General features: G+C 38.2%; 1 protein-coding gene across 2 annotated transcripts in view; it reads right to left on the bottom strand.

The window, feature by feature from the left end:
- IL16 (interleukin 16) overlaps positions 1-238 on the bottom strand; it is a 30,692-nt gene extending 30,454 nt beyond the window's left edge. For both annotated transcript variants that reach the window (XM_041469336.1, XM_041469337.1), the window contains exon 1: positions 189-238. In XM_041469336.1, the coding sequence (XP_041325270.1) occupies positions 189-238 (50 nt within the window). The remainder of the gene's footprint in view (positions 1-188) is intronic.
- Positions 239-21,383: the final 21,145 nt, after the last annotated feature.

Here is a 21,383-nt window from a genome sequence, read left to right as displayed (position 1 = left end):
CAGATTCATTGCTACGCAGTACTTATAGCACTGAAGTGTTGCAGATGTCTGGGGTTTCCCCACACTAGGTAGAGCTAAAGATTTGGAAGTTTTCTAATAAAGAGCAAGAAACTCTCAGAGAGTAGAATTAAAAAATTATAATTAAAAAAACCTAATGGTAAAATAAAAATTTAAAAGGAGGAACTTACAACAGCAAGGCAGACAAACCTGACTCCTGCAGAAGGCTGTTCCTCTTCATAGGCCTGGCAAAAAAAGACAGAGTGAATAATTGAAAACACACTCTCCTGGTGCCACGTGACTCAGTTTCAGTAATTGTGCTCAGTACATTGGAACGGAGCTATTGTTTCCTAATTGAAGAAAATGTCAGCAAGGCTAGATAAACAAAAGCAATGGGATGCAGTTTTGGGGAAGCTGTTTCCAACAGGCTCCCAGCTACCCGGACATGGCAGGACCATTTAAGGAGTTTGTGTCATTTGTTTTCACCCGTCACTCTCTGGCCCAAGGTTTGATGGGGTTCAGGCATGTTAAACCCACCTGAGGGGAGTTGGGCAACAGCAGAGTCTGTGCTAATCCCGTGAAGAAAGTTTTCTGTTGGAGGCTGAGATGGCAAGCATACTTGTATTTTTCAGCTGATATTTTAACATTAAGCTAGTAGGAGTTTCATAGACAAATTCTGCTCCAGGAGCAAAACATAAGAGCTGCCACTTCTGAATGCCAGACCTCTGTATTGTTCACCATGAACACAATCTCTTTAACCATTTCTTAAATATTTTCCCCTTTATGGGCTAGACTGCAACTTTGTGATCCCATCTGATCAAGGACTCAGAAAAGTGTTGTTTATCATACAGATCATGTCAGTCCCCACCTGTTGATCCTCAGTTGTGCTCAGAGAGACATAACAAATTTGCTGCAAAAACCTGCTTGCTCTCAATGAAATTGTGTGATAAGATTCATAGGGTGTTTGTTAAATTTAAAAAATCCATAAAAGAATTGTATCTGGAACAGTTAATGTTAGTTTATTGAAATAGTCAGGCCTCTTTAGAGTGTTTTCACAAACCATAAACCTCATGCTTTTCAGGAAAAATGTAACCATAAACCTCACCCTGTCTGGTCATGGAAATGGTCAATATGAGAGTGCTTAGACACCTGCTGCCCTCTGTGTTCTGTGTCTTGGTTGCTCTGTTAGTAACCTTCCAAAGGAGGGAGAGGAATTACAGAAGAGGTTTAAAATCTTGCACTGATAGGGGCTCATGTTTAGTGATCCTATGACTTCTAGGAAAAACATGGACTGTAAAGACAAACATCTGTCCCATGAGAATTATTCCATACTGGGAGAAAAGGGGAAGATGAAATCTCTGCTCTGTACAATGTCTACAGGAGTCCTGGAAAACTCTGTCAGTGATAATTCTGTGTTTTAAACATTTATTGAGAGAATTTGACATTATTTTCCTAACATCTATGTTATTGGGATATTCTTTCCCCAAAGGAAATCTTCTCTAAAAGACAGAGGTTATACCTGACTCACTGGTTAACAAATGACATGGAACATTACCCAACTCTTTCAGAAGAACCAAGCCTTGGCACTGACTAGTGCTCAACAATTACAAAGTAGCTCTCCTGGAAAGGGGGAGAAACAGGGAGCTGACTTTGTATTTTGGGAAAGAGTTTGTCACTGTATTTGAAAAGAGAGCACAGTGGCCTTCTAGATAAAATGGGGTTTTATATGTAGTGCTAGTACTGTAAAAAAGAAATATCAGCAAGGAAGCAAAGCCACAGACTGTTTACCACTTTACTGTCTTTCACTACAACACACACATGTTTTTGTTTAGCAATAGAGAACTCATTCACACAAAATCTCAACAGTCCCTGAGTTCTGATCCAAGCTGATTGAGCTGGAAGCTCAAAAGCATTGGAAAGCTTGCTTTATTTCTTCCCATTGTCACATGCTTTTGCATTTCCTGACTATGGGCTGAATAATGTAGTCCCTAAGCCACTGGGAGTTTTGTTCTTTCCAAGTCTGGGCTTCTGCCAGGGCCAGCAGCAGAAACATAAATATCACAAGGAGGGGCTGTTTTTTCGTGTTGCTTTACTCTAACCTTTTCAGTTTTTTCCGTCTTCTCTGTACAGTAATTGTTCAGTGCCCAGTAGTGAACAGAAAAGCAGGTTTTTAGAAGCCATGAGGACAAGGAGAGGGAGAACCTCTACTGTGCCTGCCTCTTGCATTAATGGTATGCTTTGATATTGGATACTGTGGTCAATCTTCATTACTTAGCTCAAAGGTATTGTAGCAGGAAAAGGGCAATGAACACTGATCAGAGGCTGTAATTTTGTGTTAAAAGATTGAAATTATGTGGACTTCCTATGCAGAAAGGAACTATATTGATAAAAGTTTGTGAAATAATAGGAAATATAAGGCAAATCAGTGTGGTTTCTTTATTTCCTTCTCATGTGAGGGACAGGAAAAGAATGTGGTAAAATAAAGAGTGTTCAAACGAATAAAAGGAAATACTTAAAATCTAAACCATAATGAATGTGTGGAACAAGAAGGCAGCAGAAATCATGAGCACTTTGAAGTTAGCTGTTTTGTCTTTGATTTCAGTCAGACAGAAATTTTACCCCAAGAGGTGAATTGATGAAAATATATATCTGTAGATAAAGGGAACAGTGCATACAGAAGGGGCAGCAACTCCTGCTCCAGAATTAAAGTCAAACAATACAGTTTACAGACAGAGTAATACTCCTGCCATGGGATAGTTACCATTAAATGGAGTAACTCTTCTGACGTCTGGAGTTAGTATCTATTGGCAGTGGGTAAAGGAAAGAGAAGAGCCACTTCACTCAATAGTTATGTCAAGTCTTCTCTTTTGCATGACTAAAATCAGGATGTGTCTGGAACTATAGCAGATACAGGAGCTGATCCCTCTTTTCCCCAAATTATTTTCCACATACACAGGTTTGGGTTGTAGAGGACAAATATGCAGACTATTCAGTATTAAATATTTTGCCTGTTGCTACTGGTGATAACCTTTTCCAAAAAGGAATGTATAAATTTAAACAGGACATTAGTACTGGGCAAAACAGATCTAAGTAATGATGGAACAGCCTCAACCCTGATCTCCACCCAACCCCAAACACTGCTTGTGTTAATGTGAAACAAAGCCAATAGTTTGAACTGTTCAAGTTTTTATCCTGTCCTTACATTGTTCAGCAAACTGATAATTTACTTTTGCCTCAAACACAGCCACAATTTTCACATTTGCCAGACTAGGGTTATGTTGCACAGGACAATCCATCCCCTCACTGCTGCTAAGCCAGGCTGGATTAGTCATCTCTGTCTTGCATTTCATGACTTTCACACTGCCCTTCCATCCCTGAAAACATAGCTACATGGCATGTTGAGTCACCATATTAGCCCAGCTAATCCAGTATCCTTCTCCAGCAATTGTTTTAAAGGGATTAACTTAAAAAAAAAAATCAAGATAGAGCTTGCTTTCAGGAAGAGTTTCTGAGTACCTTGGTAGGGTGAGGTTTGTATATTATTCCAAAATGCTTGGACATATCATGATATGATATGATGATATGATATGGTATGATAGTCTTGTTTCAGCAGAAGTTACAGCTGCCCCATTTTGGATAAGTATTGCATAATGTTAAATTAGGTAAATCTCTTTTTAATTCCTTTCATTACTTAGTACCTAATTTATGCCAGGAAGCACAAAGACATTTTTTTCCCTTCTACACATGAAATGAATCCTGTGTAATATAACTGTAATTTATCCATTTCTGGCTCCCATTAAGATTTTGATTTCAAGAGTATGCACAGGCAATGAGTTTCATGTGTTACATATAAATGTTCTTCCTTGTAATTGTTTGAAATTTGTTGCCTCTAAGATTTGTTCAGTTCTTGTACTAGGAAAAATATTCTGATCTTCATATCTCCATGGAATACTTTTCTCATTGATCTCTGTACTGATGTCATCCTCTGTGTTCTGCATACTTTTATCTTTTTGTCTTCTGCCCCTCCTTCCAGCCTCACACTGCTTTCATATGTTTGTAACTCCTCCTTTTGCTTCAGATCCTTTTGGAAAAAACTCACTTCCTTTTGTGAACTTTATTACCTGACTATTTTATGATGGTATCCAGCTCTGCAACCTCCTAGACTATTTTCAAGTGAATTACTTTCCTGTGAATTAATAAAAGTTCCTAGACCTTGTCTTGCCAGAAGCCTTTGTGTTTCATGACTTGCACTCCCACTCTGTGATTACCAACCACTCTTGCTGCAGTGCCCCAGAGATGAGCAGTAAAATACTGCTTATATATTTCCATGCAAGAGGGTCTAAGTGTACACCCATAAAAAGTATTTTTACCTCATCTTGAGAACATATCCTTGAACTCTATGAAGAATATGTTTCTTTATGCATACAATGCTTTGTTTACAAAGTAGCCCATGTGATTTACATAAGTGATTGTGTTAAGAGTGTGTGATTGAAAAAGTACAGCACTATGAGTGTAAAGTTTTTTGGCTGTAGCCATGGAGGGATGCATGAGGCAAAAATTGTACCCTTTCAGCTAATTTTGTGCACTGTATTTTTATTGTAATATTTTTATAGTGTGCATATAGGGTATGTGTGACATTATGCTGGGCTTTGAGAAACACAAAATATTTATGTCAGCTATGAAGTTGCTAAATATCTAGTACTGAGGGAATGGTCCATCTCTTTTTTTTAAAAACCATTGACCAATACACAGTTTATAATTTAATGCAGCACCAGAGTAGTAAAAGCATTATGTGAGCTCTCCTGTATGGTGTCATTCAAATTTAAACAAATATTTTTAAAAGTTATGACTTTACCTTCTTTCTACATAATGCTCCTTTTTCATCTGACCTAGTATTTCCTTTAATTTATAGTTCCCTAAACTGTAGGCATACATAAAGGCCCCTTTAGGCTGAATGAAAGGAGAATTATCAATAGCCAAACTATGATTTATAAGGAAAAAAACATAAGCAGCAAAAGAAAACTGAATTGACTCTACCTAGAAAAAATTATACAAAAATTTTCTATTTATTTTTCATGAGTTCAGTTAAAAGGTATATTTGACCTGCCCTTTTATTTAACCCGTTATTGTGAATTCACATTGGATTTTGTCATATTTGTTCTGCTGCCTTCTTTACTCCTTGAACAGATGTGAATGAGTGGAAGAACTGAAAAGGTGAATATACTTAGTCCACCTGAGTACCAGTGGCAGAATTTACTCCATATTTCACACTCTGGTCCAGGCATCACTTGCTCCACCAGTCTGATCTCTGGCTCACCAGAGTCTTATCATCCCTTAGCACTTCACAGGTAACATGCATGGTCCTCTCTGGGTGGTTAGGTTGTCTGTTAGGGCTTTTTTGAGGGGGAGAAGGTATTGCAGAGTGTTTTGGGGTGCTCTTATGGTTTGGTTTGAACTTTTTTATTTGTTTGTTTCTTTGTTTTTTTTCAGCTAGCTTTGTCAGTGATTGGTGATGAATTACACAACCTCTTCTCTTGGATATTAGTGTCTTAATAAAATTACTTTACCACATTTGTAGAGTTGTCATTTTAAGCACAAGGTTTAAGCAGTAGCTATTTCTGATATTTGTCATCCCTAGAGCTTGGCAGAGGCAAAGCTACTTAACAAAGGCTGCTTCTTAACTCTGCCTTAGAAAAATCTTGAGGACCCTTCATATTTCTGCTGCTGTACCTTATCTCTAAGGCTGTGACAATCAGAATGAAGCTGAGCAGAAAGGTTTTGTTTGTGGTGTTGAAGATAACAGTATAAAGTTCCTAGGGCGGCTCTCTTGTTTTTTGGCAATGCTGTAGCTTTTAACACTGACTTTAGTCACAGTGCACATCACATACATTACTCACATGACAGAAAAATCAGAGTATTTCACAGGTTTCCCATGAGGGAAACAGTAGAATTTCTCACATAAATAGGTCCCTGGTAAGGCACAAAACATAATGCTTCTAGTGCTTCATGAGATCTGATGGTCATAGGTGTGATAAGTAGTGCTGGGGTCAGCTGCAGCATCCCAACCAGTCTAGGATTTAGTGTCTGTGGGAGATTACTTTGCTTCCACATTTTGAAATCAGCCTACACCTCCAGAGCAGTATCTAATGTTAAGTAGTTTAGAGCTAGTGGCTGAGACATCTCAGCTGAGTACTCCTGATAACTGGGTTTTGATTTTTCTACGGAATCAGTTCTCAAGCCCAGAAGTTGTTGTTCTAATTAGCTAGTGTGATTAACCTGTTGAAGATAAAATGTAATTTTTACTGATGAAAATAATTCCTACTCCAGGTAAAGCTTTTTTAAAATAAGCACCAAATCTGAATGTAAAGATATTATTACACCAGTCTTGAAAACGTGCTATACACTAAGACAGATTGTTATGCTGCTTAGTTACCATTTCTTTTAAACATCACTGTGTCCTCATTTGCCTTTATTCTGTGTTGGCCCAAAAGAGCTTGACTATTGCTGTTATGGCACAGTAAATACTTATGATCACTTCCACAGCATTTTTTATGACAATCAGTAGGAGGACCATGGAGTGAAAGGAATCATGGAAGAGCACCTGTAAACTGGACTGTGGGACAGAATTTCTGCCTGCAGACCTGGGGCTGACTTGTGAAATGACTCTGTAGAAAGGCTGGAGACACTCAAAGAGCTGGTGTGAAACAGCATGCTGAGGTTCAGCACAATCCATCTCCTAGAGCAGCCTTGGTGCACCTGGCCACTGAATGACCTTGACCCTCAAGCACAGATGTGCTCAGGGAAGTCAAATTTTCCAGTGTCCTTTTCTTATGTATGCTCATTTTTGATCCAGAGAATACCTAATAATGATTTCCATAAGAACTGATGCTATATTCTTTGTCTCTGTTGGATTCCCCAAAAGAAGCAGTCTCTTCTGGGATTTAACTCCCAAGTAACTGTCCAAAATCATGTTCCAATACAAAAATATGACCACCAATATTACCCAGGATTTTCTTTCTCTGGCTCTTTCTTTTTTATTTCAACACCTTTTAATCTGATTATAAATGTTGTCTTTTTATTCATTGACTGAATCTTTAAAGATTCGACTCAAATAAACACTTAATACCCAGACCTTTGAGGATTGCATAAGTTGAGGGGTTTTTTTCTTATTCCTGTCTTAAGGAAAAGACCCTTATTCCTGTCTTAAGGAAAAATACATAAAATTGGTATCAGTAAAATGTTAAGACTTTGAAAATATCAGTTTAGGCTCAGCATTAGTCTTGGGCAAAGAATTAAACTAACCATAGCTGAACCTTACCTACCACATCTAATGCACTATAAAGCAGTAAAAATCTGCCCCAACTCATTTTTGACTGAACACTCTAATTGAGTCTGGAGATCTCCTTCCAGCTCTGATGGTGACCTGCTGGTTTGACCCAAGGCTTGCTTTCCTCACTTCTGAATCCTTGTCCTCATCAAAGAAAGATGGTTATGGCCTTGTGGTCACCTTCTTTTCTGGGTATGTGTAGTGAGAATTTCTCTGATGAAAATATAAGAAAATTAAATGTTTGTTGTTTGTTTTTTTTTTTTTATGGGACGATGGACAAAATTATTAACAGCTACTCTTAGAAAATAACAAGAATTTGCTGTTGTCAAGTAATGATATCCTTTCAACCCACCTCCCATTAAGCAGAATCTCTTGCATACAAATCTTATTCCATATGATAAGGCATGCAAGCTCTCTCACAGGGTGCAGTATGTGCCACGCTGTAATACAGAGAGCAGAAATATTATAACAGCAGGAGGCAAATAAAGCAGCAGATCACAGCCCTGGTGCTCTCTAAGAGCCAGGAGCTGTAAGAGCAGCAAAGAGGCCTCGCCTGTCAGGTCAGTCCTTCAGCACAAATTGAGGCAATTTGACAGCCCCACAGCTTTATGTCATCTGTTCCCAGGCTGGTACAGTGGGAGAAGAGGGGAGCAATCCCCACCTCCACCCTGGGAGCAATCCTGCTGCAAAGCCCTGCAGTGACCGTGTGTCCCAGGCTCTGCTGGCCAGCAGCTGGGTCCCAAATCTGGGCTCCCCAGCTCCTCCAAGCAGGCTGCGCTGGCAGCAGGGACAGCCCAGCACCAACACCCTGGGCTACACCAGCCTGCACCTCTTTCTGTGGGCTCACACTGCTTCAATCAGTTACTAATGAGGCGCAAAATAACAAATACTATTAAGTGAACACTGCATTAATAATGCTGGCAAGGTTTCAAGTCTACAGATGTTATTTATAATACATGACTAAACAAATACGTATTCCCTTTGAGACAGACTCAGGAGCAATTTACTGATTTCCTGTATAGGCTAGTTCATACAGGGATTTGAGTAAATACTGCATCTGTATGTCTTGCTTGGATCTATGCTCTGGAGCTGTAGGAGACAATCATATTAATGTTTAATTTTAAAATTATTAGAAAATTTGTTTTCAGATTATTAGATACTGGCCCTATCTAGTTCTTGTAGAGGAATAAATTTTTCTGTATTACTTTTTTATAGAAAAATAGAATATTCAAAGAATATAGCCTTCAGTTACACAGCACAGTGGAAATGAGTAGAAAGTTTAGAGAAAATTCTGGAAAAAAATGGACTTAGCAGAAGCTAAAAAAAGATTAATTAAAACCCCATATCCTCTCCTTTCCATCTGGTTTTGAAATTAATTAATCTTATTTATGAAATTTAATTGCTAATGAGATATTTTGTAGTTTTAAAAATGTTTCTGCATAATGAATCATTTGATCTTGATGTGATTTTGTTTCTTTTCTGCCTCTTATAATATTGCAGGTATGCAGGGGCCTTCAAAACTGAGGAAAGCTGTGAACTCACAAAGGTCTCTGGTCCACTCTGCAGGCTTTTATATACATCAACAGAAAGAGGAGAAATATTTTACAGGACACCAGAAGTGCCCTAAATTAAGGTACTCCATGAAGAGGTTTTTTGTTTAATTCATAATGCTGATCATTGAACAATAATAATTTGCTTCAAATTTCTCAGAGAATTTAAAGACAAAGCAGTGATAACAGTGAATAGACAGACAAAATGTAATTTGTGACATACTTCTTATCTGCTTATTCCTCTCTTTCAAATTCTGAAATTAAAGCAGTTGAAAATAATACATACTGACATGTAAAAAGAGCTGACTGCATGATGCCTAAATAATTTGCTATAAAAATATCACTTACCATTGACATTGCCAAGTATCTTCTTATTTAAATCTGCTATTATCATGCCTTCTTGGATATGAAATACGCAGCAGAGTCCATTCCCAGTGTGTTAAATACTTGAGAAAATAATAAATGCAGTGTAACTCCACAGTGTTTGGATATTTGACTGTAACTCCTAAGCATTCAAAGTGACTACTCAATATAACAACTTTTCCTCTGCAGAAAATGCCTTGCTATTTGCCAGCAAATCTTTAATGCTTTAGATTGGGTATTTCCAACTACCGCCCTACTTGCTAGGCAGATGTGTATAAAAGAGATGTTATTTCACTGAATCAACCACTGAGATCGTAACCCTTTTCCTGTACCACAAACAGAAATATAAAACCTCAGACTTTCCTTTTGGACTTTTACTGACTTGTGTCTGTTGTAAGAAAGCAAAACACAACTAATCCGAGCGCCAGTATATGGAAAATGTGTTAAAACGTTTTAGATCATCTCGCTGCTTCTCATTCCTGCAATTCATTGGTTAACTGGCTCCTTCTGTGTTTATGTAGTTGCATGGTACAAATACAACACCTAAACTTCTCGCCCAAAGTTGAAATGATTCATTTATTACTTTTTACACCACCCCCAGGAAAAAAAAAAAAAAAAAAAAAGAAGGAAGAAAGAAAACACACAGTGCTCATTTAACCCAAGTGAGTGAAAACGTCTTTCATAAGGTCTGTAAGGGCTTTGGGAGGTTTTTCTTTGGTGAATAAAGTCTGTGTAGTGGAGGGAAGAGTTTTGTCTGAGGATGGTAGAATTTAGGCTACAGCAAACAGACAAACCAGGATCCTCTTGCTGTGAGAAAATAAGATAATAGCAAAGGAGGTGCAAATGTTATTTATTCATATGAGATCAATTGAGATGGAGTCATTGTTTTGAGCAGAGGCAGGACCGAGAGAGGAGGTATTTTTGTGAGTGTAGTGAGTGCCTTGCTCTCTGAAATTGTATCAATATTTATTTAGGTCCTTTAGTGAGGTAATTATCCTAAATAGATAATACATAGGCTTTCCATCTTCAGGGTGTCTATAAATATTAGTTAACCCCATTAATTATAACCACAATGGGGAAAGCACAAGCAGAACAACAAATGAGAATACTAAGAAGTGGAAAAAAGGATTAAATGAAGACATTTCCTCTGCTTCTTCTTCTATAATGCAGAGAATGGGGCTATGTGATTAGGCACTCTTCCATAGGATGTACCACCCTGATTTCTGATACTGCCTGAGGATCCAGCCTCTGTTAGACAAAAGGGATTACAGCGGGTAGCCCTTGTTCTCCCAACAGCTCTGATGGGACAGTTGCTCTGCCTTCATTCATCATCCTCTCCAGATGGACATTAGAATTAATCGGGTTCTAGCCCTAACAGCTTGTTTCAGGACCACAGCTGGAATCAGCATGTCTAGACTGATTTATTCCTGGCTCTCAGACCTGTGTGTATGCTACTATTCCATATGCTTCCTGTTAGAGAAGTAATAGTGCCATTTCACAGCATAACTTCAGTTTTTCTTTCTTCCTCCCCTTTTTATTGTAATTAGACATTATTTTGCTTATGTAGGAAAATGTCCTGCCCCTGCTATGAAACAGGTCAAACTTCCAGACAAACAAAATAAAGTTCACAAAGGAAACAGTTAAATTTTCTGACTGCCTTCACTGTCACAGAAAATGCTAAACACATTTGTAAGTTATATAAAACTGTGTAAGTTCATATTTTCCTCTCCTGGTTTCACAGCCCAGAACAGCAAAAGGACTTTGTGACATCTCTAGGCTCTCAAGAGTTTAGTAATAAAAATAAAAATAATCCTGGGCAGAAAACAACACTCCACACCCTGCTACTACTGAGCAAATGAGTTTCCCATTTTCCTCACTTAGACTAAACAATGTTAAATTTACAATTCTAACATCTATTTATAGCAGGCACTCTACCCTAAGAACCACAGAGGTTGGTGTATATCATTGTCCTTAATCCACAGGCCAGCTTTCAACTTGGCATGTCACGTAATTAGGAGAGAAATCTCCTGCCTTAATTAATATCTAAGCAATTTATGCACTGGGGCATGATAAAGCCCCAAGGTGGGTGGTGTGTGTAGGGGCAGAAAGGGGTGCTCATCTGCTGTGAATTAATCTCTGATTGTAGTTTTTCATGTTTACTGTGAATAGTAACTGATAACATTAACAGCACCATGGGCTTCTGCCATGGGTTTGCAGAGCCTGGGAAGTTCCTGTAGGTACTGGAGGGGAGGGAATTCCTGGGGGTCTGGCAGAGCTGATAATCCTGACAGCCCACAGTGGGGGAACTAAGCTGGAAGTGTGCCTGCAGGAGGGGAAAGTGGGCTAAAAAGCCATGGGGGAGCAGAGAGTAACTGGTGTGAGACTGGAAGCAGCCGAGGGTAATTTGGGGATGTAAGTGCAGAGACTGAGGGGAAGGAAGGGATTGAAGGAGCAAAGAATTCAGGGTGCTAGGCTGGATTTGAGCAAATGGGTAAAAACTGAACACAAGGTGCTGGGTGCAGGCAGCAGGTGAGCCTAAGCTGGGTAAGACCCAGCACTGGATGGGGCTCTGCAGACTGGGTTTAGCAGAGCAGGGAGGTTCTGTGAGGAGCTGACCCTCTGCATTTTTTCTCTAGAGCTGCACAGAAATTACGTTTAAGCCTCGTGCTCAAAAGAAGCTCATCCACAGTCTGTATGTCACTTATTTCAGTAGATATGACAAAGGGACAGATATGCTCCTACTAACGTTTTTTGCAAACTCAATGACTGAGAAATAGAGACGTTTAGAAAAAAACCCCTTAATTTGAAGGATGTCATAATTTTGATACCCTTTAAATATCTTTCACTTTGTACTTTATCAATGCCCCTAAATCTCATTTAATTTCTTTTTCTAGGTGATTCCCATTTCTTTTCATATAATGAAAGCAAAATAACCTAATCTTAAAATGAAGAATACTTTGTTGATATATTTGGTGGCATTGTTGTTCTTTCCAGTATTATTCTTCAATCCATCTTTAATATAGCTTGACATTTTGTTTGCTTTTTTTGACCACTAGTGTGCCCTGAGTAGAAGTTTCCATTAAGCTGTCTGCAGTAACGCCTAGATCTTTTTCTTGAGTGATTTTGCAAACCATCAAGTGTATATGAGTAGTTCAAGTTGTTCCTTTTAGTACACATTACCTCATGCTTGCCTACACTGAATTTCAGTTACCATCTTTTTTGGTCCCTTCTTTTAGGCATTTGTTTTGTTTTGTTTGCTCTTGGGCCTTTTTTAAGTCATGGCTTTTTAAAATGATCACATAATTCCCAATTATGCTGTCTCTGCTACTGAATGCTTCCTTTCCAGATGAGTAGCAAATACATTAAATTAACCCCATTTTTGGTGTAGGCCTTAGGATCTCTACTTATTAATATACTTCCCAGTTCAAAATAACCATTGACTTGTATTTTTTTATTTAGTCTTCACAACTTTCTGAGTCATAATATATTTCTTAGTCCTCTGCTATTCTTTACCTTTAGACATTTTATGATATTTAAAATAACTAACTACATTATACCCCTAAGATTATACTTTTATCCATTATTCTAATGTCTTTTAAAAAGAATTTAATCATAATTGGCTGTTGAAACTCTATAGGGACAAGTACAGCCAGAGTACCTAAAGTCAAAGCTAGAGTTTAGAATTAATTCTAGAAGAGCAGAATGGCAGGACAGAGGAACTCAAAACCTCAGTTTGCCAGAAAAGTCTCTTTCAGTCTCTCCAGAGCAGTGTGGAGTAATCCTCTCACAGCTGAATTCAGAAAAGCAGCTCCCAGGTGCTCTTAGTCTAAATACTGAGCTCAAGCCTGCTCTTCTGTGCACCAAATGTCACCTCTCCATCTTCCTGCCTCCTTGGCCGCAGTGGAACAGCTTGTTCTGCTCTCAAACTGCTCAGGCAAAGAGAAATGGGAACTGGAGTGGGGTTTGAGGATGTAACTCTTTTCTCCAGATATCCCCAGGCCACCCACCCTCACTGAGGTCTTGGATGCAGCCTTGAAAACGGATGCATGTGCCAAAAAGCATCAAGGAAGAACAGGATCCTTACCACTGAATAAAGCATTAAATGAGCACTCCGTGTCCAGTTCTGGCATCCACTCATTTTAGCACAGATGGCAGCAAGGTGGGAAGAGTTCAGAAAACCATTTTAAGAAGCCAGAGGATTGTGTTTTGCAGTAAGAGACTAAGAATTTGTTTTATTTTCTTCCAGCAGTTTGTTGCAATGTGATGTCTTTGCAGTCCGTGTACATACCGGCATGAGGCAGAATTCAGAGTATGGGAACATGAAGGCAGATGCATTTGAATCACAAATATGGTTACACAGAAGTTCATCATTAAGGTAATTAGAACTTCCTGGAATGTTTATTCTGCTCTATGCAATTTATCACAGCAGTGATATACAGGTTTTGGAAAAGTGGCTGATCTGATTTCATCTCAACATTTAATGCCCTCCTAATCAATTTTGGGAGCTACGTTTCTGTTTAGCTCTTTTTTCAAAAGCCTGCTCACTCATTCATATTTTGCATTAAGGACTGGAAGAATGCAATGTAGTAATTGGCAGGATCAGGTGAAATGAATTCACCTCCCTAATGGTTTGTTTTCTTTACCTAAGTGAAGTTATTAATTGTAACTTGGTATGTGTTGTCCTGATTGTACTCAACATACAAATGTTACGTAGCTTAATGAAATGTGAGACTTAAACCCAATACTGGTTTATTCCATAACCAGTGGCTTTATCATACCAGTATATTTTTTGCAGTAACAGGAACTGAGACAAACTGTTTTTAACTGTGGCAAAGGTGAATCCTCTTCGCTCTCTAACATGCTCTTTCAAGCAAACTTTTTAGCTTCAATGAACAAGGGAGAAACCTATCAACACAAAACTTTGTAGACTGATTTTGAAGAATATAACTGTGGCTATATTTTTCTACTAAATTGTAATGATCATTTTTTATTTCTGTGGGGAAAATAACCTAAGTTCACCTGTAGAACCTTAATATCACATTGGATTCTCCACAGGGAGAAGTAGTTCTGCAAGTTTAAATATATTTTGAAGAGCTTTAGTTTATGTTGCTCTCTTTCTCTGTAAATTTGGTTTCATGGATGGTTTCTGAACTCTTTAAGAACTCCTTTATTGCTTATCATTTCAGTTTCAAGTTCACTGTCCCACCCTCAGGAAACTTACCAAACATGCTGTTATGTTGAAGCACATAGAATTCCAGGTGATGAATACTCTCTTCACGACAGTTACATAGGAGGACTGTTCTCACTTAATTACACTGCTCATTTGCAAAAAATTGCTGACCTACCCTGGCGTGATACAAAGTTCTCTTTTGTAGAATACCTTCAAATATACTTGAAAAATTATTATTAGGCATTTATACCAATTCTGACATATTTTGTTATAACAATAACTTGATATTATTGCAGAAAACCTAAGATTGTTTTAGGTTACGTGGGCTAATCAAAAAACCTTCACCAGTTGCTTGATTTTATGTAGTACTTAACTTCTAAAACCAAACAGCAAATGGTTGTGTCATGTAACAGGCCAAATGTGTGGTATAAATTGACTTTGCCTCAATTCTTTCCATGATGAATGAACATTCTGTTCTCAGAAATAATTGCTTGGATGAAAAGGTCGCACACATCAACTGTGGAGTGCAAATGGTTACTCCCCAAATCCTTGTTAAGCTAATTTCATAGGAAGCAGGAATTTGTGTTGGTGTTTCTGAGTGCTGTATAAAGCCCAGTGTTCAGAAGAAACCATTCAGTAGTCCCAAAGTGTGGCACTGTTTAAAATCAGTTAGCACTTACAGACAAAATTCCATAACCACCCAACAGGGCACAATCAGTTGATATATGGTTAAATATTAATTAGCAAAGGGCAGATAAAAATGTTGAATTTCAAGTACTTCTGGAAGCACCAAAATTTCCAACAAGCAAGAGAACAATAAGCCATGTTGTATCAAAGGTCATGCATGTGATGCCATACAGGGATCATGTAATTATTGAGATAGCTACATGCATTCCTTTTAGACAAATTGTAATTTGTTTCTGAAAAACAAATGTGGAGAAAAAATACAAGATCCAGGGAACTTGTGTCTGAATAAATTGATAACTTAATCAAAGTTATTAATTTGATTAGTTCAATTTGTGGAATTTGGTGCCATTTGAGAGCAAGTATGTGAAGACATATTTTATGAAAAACTTTGGAATGCCAACATACTTAAAAATGAAATGAAATGAAAACATTATCTGTGTAATATTTCTTTGTTTTTCTTATTAGCACCTAATAAACATCCACAATCTACATCTTACTACCTTTATGAAATAGCTATGCCCAGCTAGTGATGCACAGATATGGTAAATGAAAGAAGAGAGGACACATGATAGACACATGAGGAAATGCAGAGCAAACACCATTACCTGTGATAGGGAAATGGAAAGAAGTTTGTCTTCCTTTGAAACAGTGGTTGGAGATACAAAGCTGAAGCAGAGGGGATTTTTGTCTTGGCTGGTCTCTGTTTTTTACTTCTACCATGATCACTGTGTACAAGTGTTGCCATGAAAATAAAAGACAAAGTTAACTACTGCTCCTTACCTGAGCTACAGTAATTTACCATCAATGTAAGAAACGAACCCAGCCCCCATATTTGTAATTATTATCTATTAGACATTCTACTTCACAGCAGGGATAAACATGAATTTGTAATGCCATGCAGCTGTGGGTGGCTGTCTAGGAGATTACCATGGCTGACTGCTTTCTTCAAGGGCTTGCCAGGCCAGAGCTAGCTGCATTAAGACTCTTAAGATTTGCAGTTTCATACTCAGCCCTTCCCTTTTATCCTGATTGGCTTCCCCTTCCAAGGCAACAAAGCAGGAGGCATTCTTTAGCTGCCTTTCAAGCTGCCCATTCTGTCCAAGAGTTTGAATGCTGATGGTTTCAGCTGTGCCTGCTTGAGACTCCTGAAATGTATTCAACTAATACCACAGCAACCTGACTAAATTATTAATGTAAGTTAGTTTGATTCAAGAACTAAAAGTGTTTTATTGGTCATAAACATTCCTTACAATAAGGTGACTTCTGGCAGAATTCCTGATTTGATCCAAAGCTAGTGTTTCGATAAGAAAGTCTTAAAAGTAAAGTTCAGCTGCCATTTTGGCAGCAAATTCACAAAACACAGTAAAATAAATCGGGAGCTTATCACAGAAATTATGCCAACAAGGTTAAAAGTTGCTTTTGTTGTAATTATGAATTATTGACCACAAAGTGATCTAGGTCCTCTGCTCAATATGCTCTGGAGAGAATTATCACCCTGACTGGCTTGGGATGACCAAAGAGCACAGCTCTATATCCTGGGCCATTTTTAGGCAAATTTTTAGTTTCTCTATAACACTGTGAGTAGAACCTGAGAAAGCAGAAAGGGGAATGAAGACAGAAAGGCAAAAGGGTGCATGGTGAAACAATAGCTGTTATTCAGGATCACCATGTGATGCCATGGAGCCATTCATAATCAGACCTGAGTATGTCCCTGGCCACTATAGTTTACACTGAAAGAACTAATTACTTCAGGTAGCTTCAAAAGAAATCAGTTAATTCCCCTTCATGAGGAATTTCTTTTTCTGCATAGGCTGAACTGGATGTGATTTCTATGCTAGCATAAAAGTTCCCAGACTGTGTATGTGTATATAGCAGCAATTCATTTATATTTCTCTATATGTGTTTATTTTCATGGCACAGTTACATTCACTGGTTATTTTTGAGACTATAATACATCTTGGGTGTTCTGGCTAAACTGATGCTGCCAAAATTGTCAGCAAAAAGACCGGAAAAGCTGATGAACCTTAAACTTTTCCCCAAACAACTGCTCAGTTGTTTCTTCAGGATATGGAAGAGGCAGAAAGTCCAAGCAAGACGAGCGGTAGGAAACCAGGGAGGAAGGATAGAGATCTCTGTCTGCCATGGATTTCACAAACCTCTGTGTTTGATCTTTTAGAGACCCTAAAACAATAATCCACAGTTATTAGCATTTCAGGAGTTATAAGAGAGTTCAATATAAAGGAAAGGTAGTTCAAACTTCAGTTCAGTGCTCTGCTTATTCACTAGTTTCTTGCTTTCATTTTGCTTTGGAATTTAATATCTTTATAAATTGTACCACTAATGTTTACAGGAACATCTAAACACAATTTTGGAAAATTATCTTCTTAGACCAAGATCTCCAAGGGTATGTGCAACATAATTCCTGACAATTTTAATGTGAACAAACTGAAGAAACAGCTCTTCAGTCTCTCAGGACTGGTTTCTCTGTTGCGAATGGGACTTGTGCTAAGAGCTGGGTAGGTATTTTTTACTTGTATGCCATATAATTAAAAAACTAAATATATGCATAAAAATAAATACTACCATGGATAATTCTATTCCCCTCTGTGGGTTTGTCAGACCCACAGAGACAGCACTGTGGTTTGTGGGATGTTCTCCTAGCAACTCCTACTAACATCAGAATTTCTTGGGCAGCTGAATCTTCATACCCCACACTAAGAGCCTGCTACTTGGCACTACTTTATGTGCAGATTTCATATGCCCATATCTCTGGTTATTTGCACCAGCTTTACTTCAGTTTCTTGTTGTCTTACAAATGCTTTTAATAACAGCTTTATGCTATTACTTACTGGGGTTCTCTGCTGTAGTTCTTTGTATTTGGAAAAAAATGATGAAGATGAAGATATGGTCCCTGCCTCAAGGAGGCTATAATTAAAACAAGACCAGCATTATAGAAACATATATTCTAGCTGGCTTCTAACTGGATGGTCTGTTTAGTTTTGTTTTGACATATTGTATGAAGCAGCATTTAACAGAGGTTGGGAAATTAGCTCTCTGAGTTTCTTGTATAAACTTAGAGCAGAGATGCATGTGTATGAATTAATTTCATCACTGAATGTGGGTATTAATGTCACCAGGCATTTTTAAATGTTTGTGCCTATTCTGCTGTACTTTGAGTCTTCCTTGCCAGAATATATAAAAACTTCTCAAGAGAAGGTGCCTCAGTTGTAGTAATACTTTCTAGCACCCTACTGACAATTTTCTTCTGTTGAGTGAATGTCGCCTTGTACAGGCCCAGCAGTGGGACAAGGGAAAAAAAAAAAAAAAAAAAAAAAAAAAGGGGGAAGAAAAGTGTCAATTGTTTCATTACATACCGTCTGCACACAGTGTTGACCAAAAAAAATCCCCAAAACCCCAAAGTGGAAGGATCTCCCTGTGTCTTTATGCCAAGTTATCCTTCTTCTTGTCAGTAATGCTAATTTATCATGCAAATCCTGCAGTTTATATCCTTATGGCTGCTCATATCCCTGCTGACACAGCACACATCCAGCAAGGTGACAGATTTTCCCACTCCTCCTCTTTGCCAGAAGCATTGAGTGTTGAGGATTAGACTCCCTTTTACAGCTTCCAGGGCAAAGTCAAACCAGCAGGAATGGGGGAGCTGACAGAGCAAGGCTTGCCCCTCTGTGCTGTGCTCAGGCAAGGAAACAAGGCAGGTCAGGCAGAGAGTGGATACAAGACCTGGGACAAAGTCTAAAACAGAATATAGTTAGAAGTGTAGCTGACAAACTGACACAGAGATTTCATAATTTTCACCTGTAATGTATTTTGCATATCACATGTATTTTTTTTTTTATTTTGTGGCCTCCTTAGTTTAATTTTCATACATTGAAGTCTTAAGTGTTTCTAAAACAACAGCTATGGTTTTAAAAGATCATTTCACACCCACCCCACTCAAATTACAACATTAATTATGGGTGAGTGGGCACAGATGTTATCAAAATCACACGCTTACCTACCAACTCCACCAAATTTTCCAGTGCTTGGATATTTTCTTCCACTGATGTGTAGAATTTTATTGTAATGTTCTCTGTGCCTTTTTTTCCCCCTCAGACGTTTTATTCGGTTACTAAACCTGCATATGGCTTCCTCCTCTATCAGCTGTCTGAGCTAAAACAATACTTCGTGACAATCACTGAACTGAAAAACAGCTCTGAAGATACTGATGTGATTAGGTGTGAGGCCAAGAACTTGTGCTGAGTGCTGGAAGAGCACTTTATAACCACAGTAAATCAGTACATTTGGGCTAGACAACATGGCAGAGAAGTGATGTGATGTGAAATATGAGCTGGGGAAGAATGTGAAAGAGAGGGAAGTGAAAAGGCATATTTAAACTGGATTTTCATTTTCCAGTGTTAAGTGTGAGCTAACCAGTCAGCTTTTCTTTGCTGACACTGAATTCTCCTCTTTACTTCAATATTGTGCTGCTAACACCCAACTGCACAGCAAAACGTGCAGATATGAGCACTCTCTGTGCCTCAGCCCTGTGAAAGGCTATTGTAACACTGCACTAAATTTGGACTAATGCACCCTGGCCCTCAGCAAGGACTAATAGCTCAGGATCAGCTTCATGCTAACAGCTTTTGAGCTGTCTGGAATGGAGGCAAAGTGACTTTTATGCTCCCACAATGTACTTTGTGGAGCTATCCATATTGGGTGGAATTTGGAAGAAACATTGAAAGCTTTTTAAATACATGACTGTGCCATACACCTCCAAAAAGCAAAGTGCATTGCAAAGGAGGGAAACGTCACTGCCCTTATTTCATGATACGCAGTATTAGGACAAGAAAAAGCAACGCAATGGCCAGGTCTGGGGTGTGGTTCAGGTCTCCATTGCCTTATCCACAGAAATATTGTGACTCTAACAGGCAATAGCAGGATTGTTCATATTCTCCACTAATATTCAATCCCATAATTCTTTATAATAAATCCCGGGTTTATCAGCAAATGGCTAAATTACAAATCCTGCAGTGGACTCTACACAGCCAGATTATTTCCTAGTTTAATACCTACAGAATCAAATCAGAATTATGTCAATCTGTTGTGAAAATGGAAATAATTTTAATTTCTGTAAATTGGTAAAAGCAATAACAGTACCCCTATAAAAATATGCAGAAGTTGATTGCATGCAATACAAAATGTCCTGCATTGCTGTCTACCTTTGTGCTTAACTTTATTTTCCAAAAACATGATGTAACATTAATGACATATCCTAGCCTAGAATTCAAGCCTGTTTTAACTCGGTTTCCTTCTGTGGCAGTGTTTCAGGGACTCATTTGGATTTAAACATCTCAGGCTGTTTTACAGACATGGCAGGAATTGTGCTGTTTAGAAACATGTGCTGCCATCGTGTGGACAATATTGAAAAGTGAAAAAAACAGCTTTTAAAAGAACTTTGGAAACAGAGAAGTATCTGTATTTGTTATCGTGAATTAGATGAATTATAAATATGTATGATATAATATAGGAGCTATGCACAAATCTGTGGGTTTAACCCTGCTAATGGTATCAAGAATATTGATTCAATCCTGTTTATTTTCAGCTCAAGAAATCCTTTCCAGTAAGCACAAAATGATTAAAACACACCAAATTAATCAGCACCAAATTCCAACATTACCTGCTTTTTCACCCATTTTTGTATCTGTTTATCTCTTTGGTTTTCCTCTAAGTCTTTGCAAAACTTGTTTTTGTACAGGATGCATTGCTTTCCTTCCACTCACACACACAAACACTCCTACCCAAAACATCAGCCAGCCCAGGCACCCCGCCCACACAGTCCTCATTCCTGCATGAGTTCACACGAAGCTTCCTTTCAGAAATGGTTTTGGTTTAAGGCCTCTCCTTGTTTCCTACATTTGACCCAGAGTTAAGAGACTTAGAGTTGAAATAGCTGCATCTAATACCAGTAAAATGCCCAAACTGGAAACACTGAAGTGCATTCATGCAGTTTAAGTCTTGCTAAACTTAAATACCTGCAAGACTTTATCTACTAAATGTTAATATCTACAAAATCTAAGCAGATTTATGTCAATCCATTGTAAAAATGTGCAAATTTTAACCTCTGAATGTTGGCCTATTAACAGACCCTCTAGAAAAACATCACACATCATGGTAATTATCCTTACCTAGAGAATGAAAGGAAAAAGTGAAAGAAGTTCCTGAAGATAATTTCCTCTATAACAGCCTATCTATAATAGGTAAAGGTTTACTCACAAGGAGTGTGATGCTA

Source organism: Pyrgilauda ruficollis, unplaced genomic scaffold, assembly GCF_017590135.1.
Source record: "Pyrgilauda ruficollis isolate IOZ18807 unplaced genomic scaffold, ASM1759013v1 scaffold23, whole genome shotgun sequence".
Classification (NCBI taxonomy): domain Eukaryota; kingdom Metazoa; phylum Chordata; class Aves; order Passeriformes; family Passeridae; genus Pyrgilauda; species Pyrgilauda ruficollis.
This window is presented reverse-complemented; position numbering and strand designations above follow the sequence as displayed.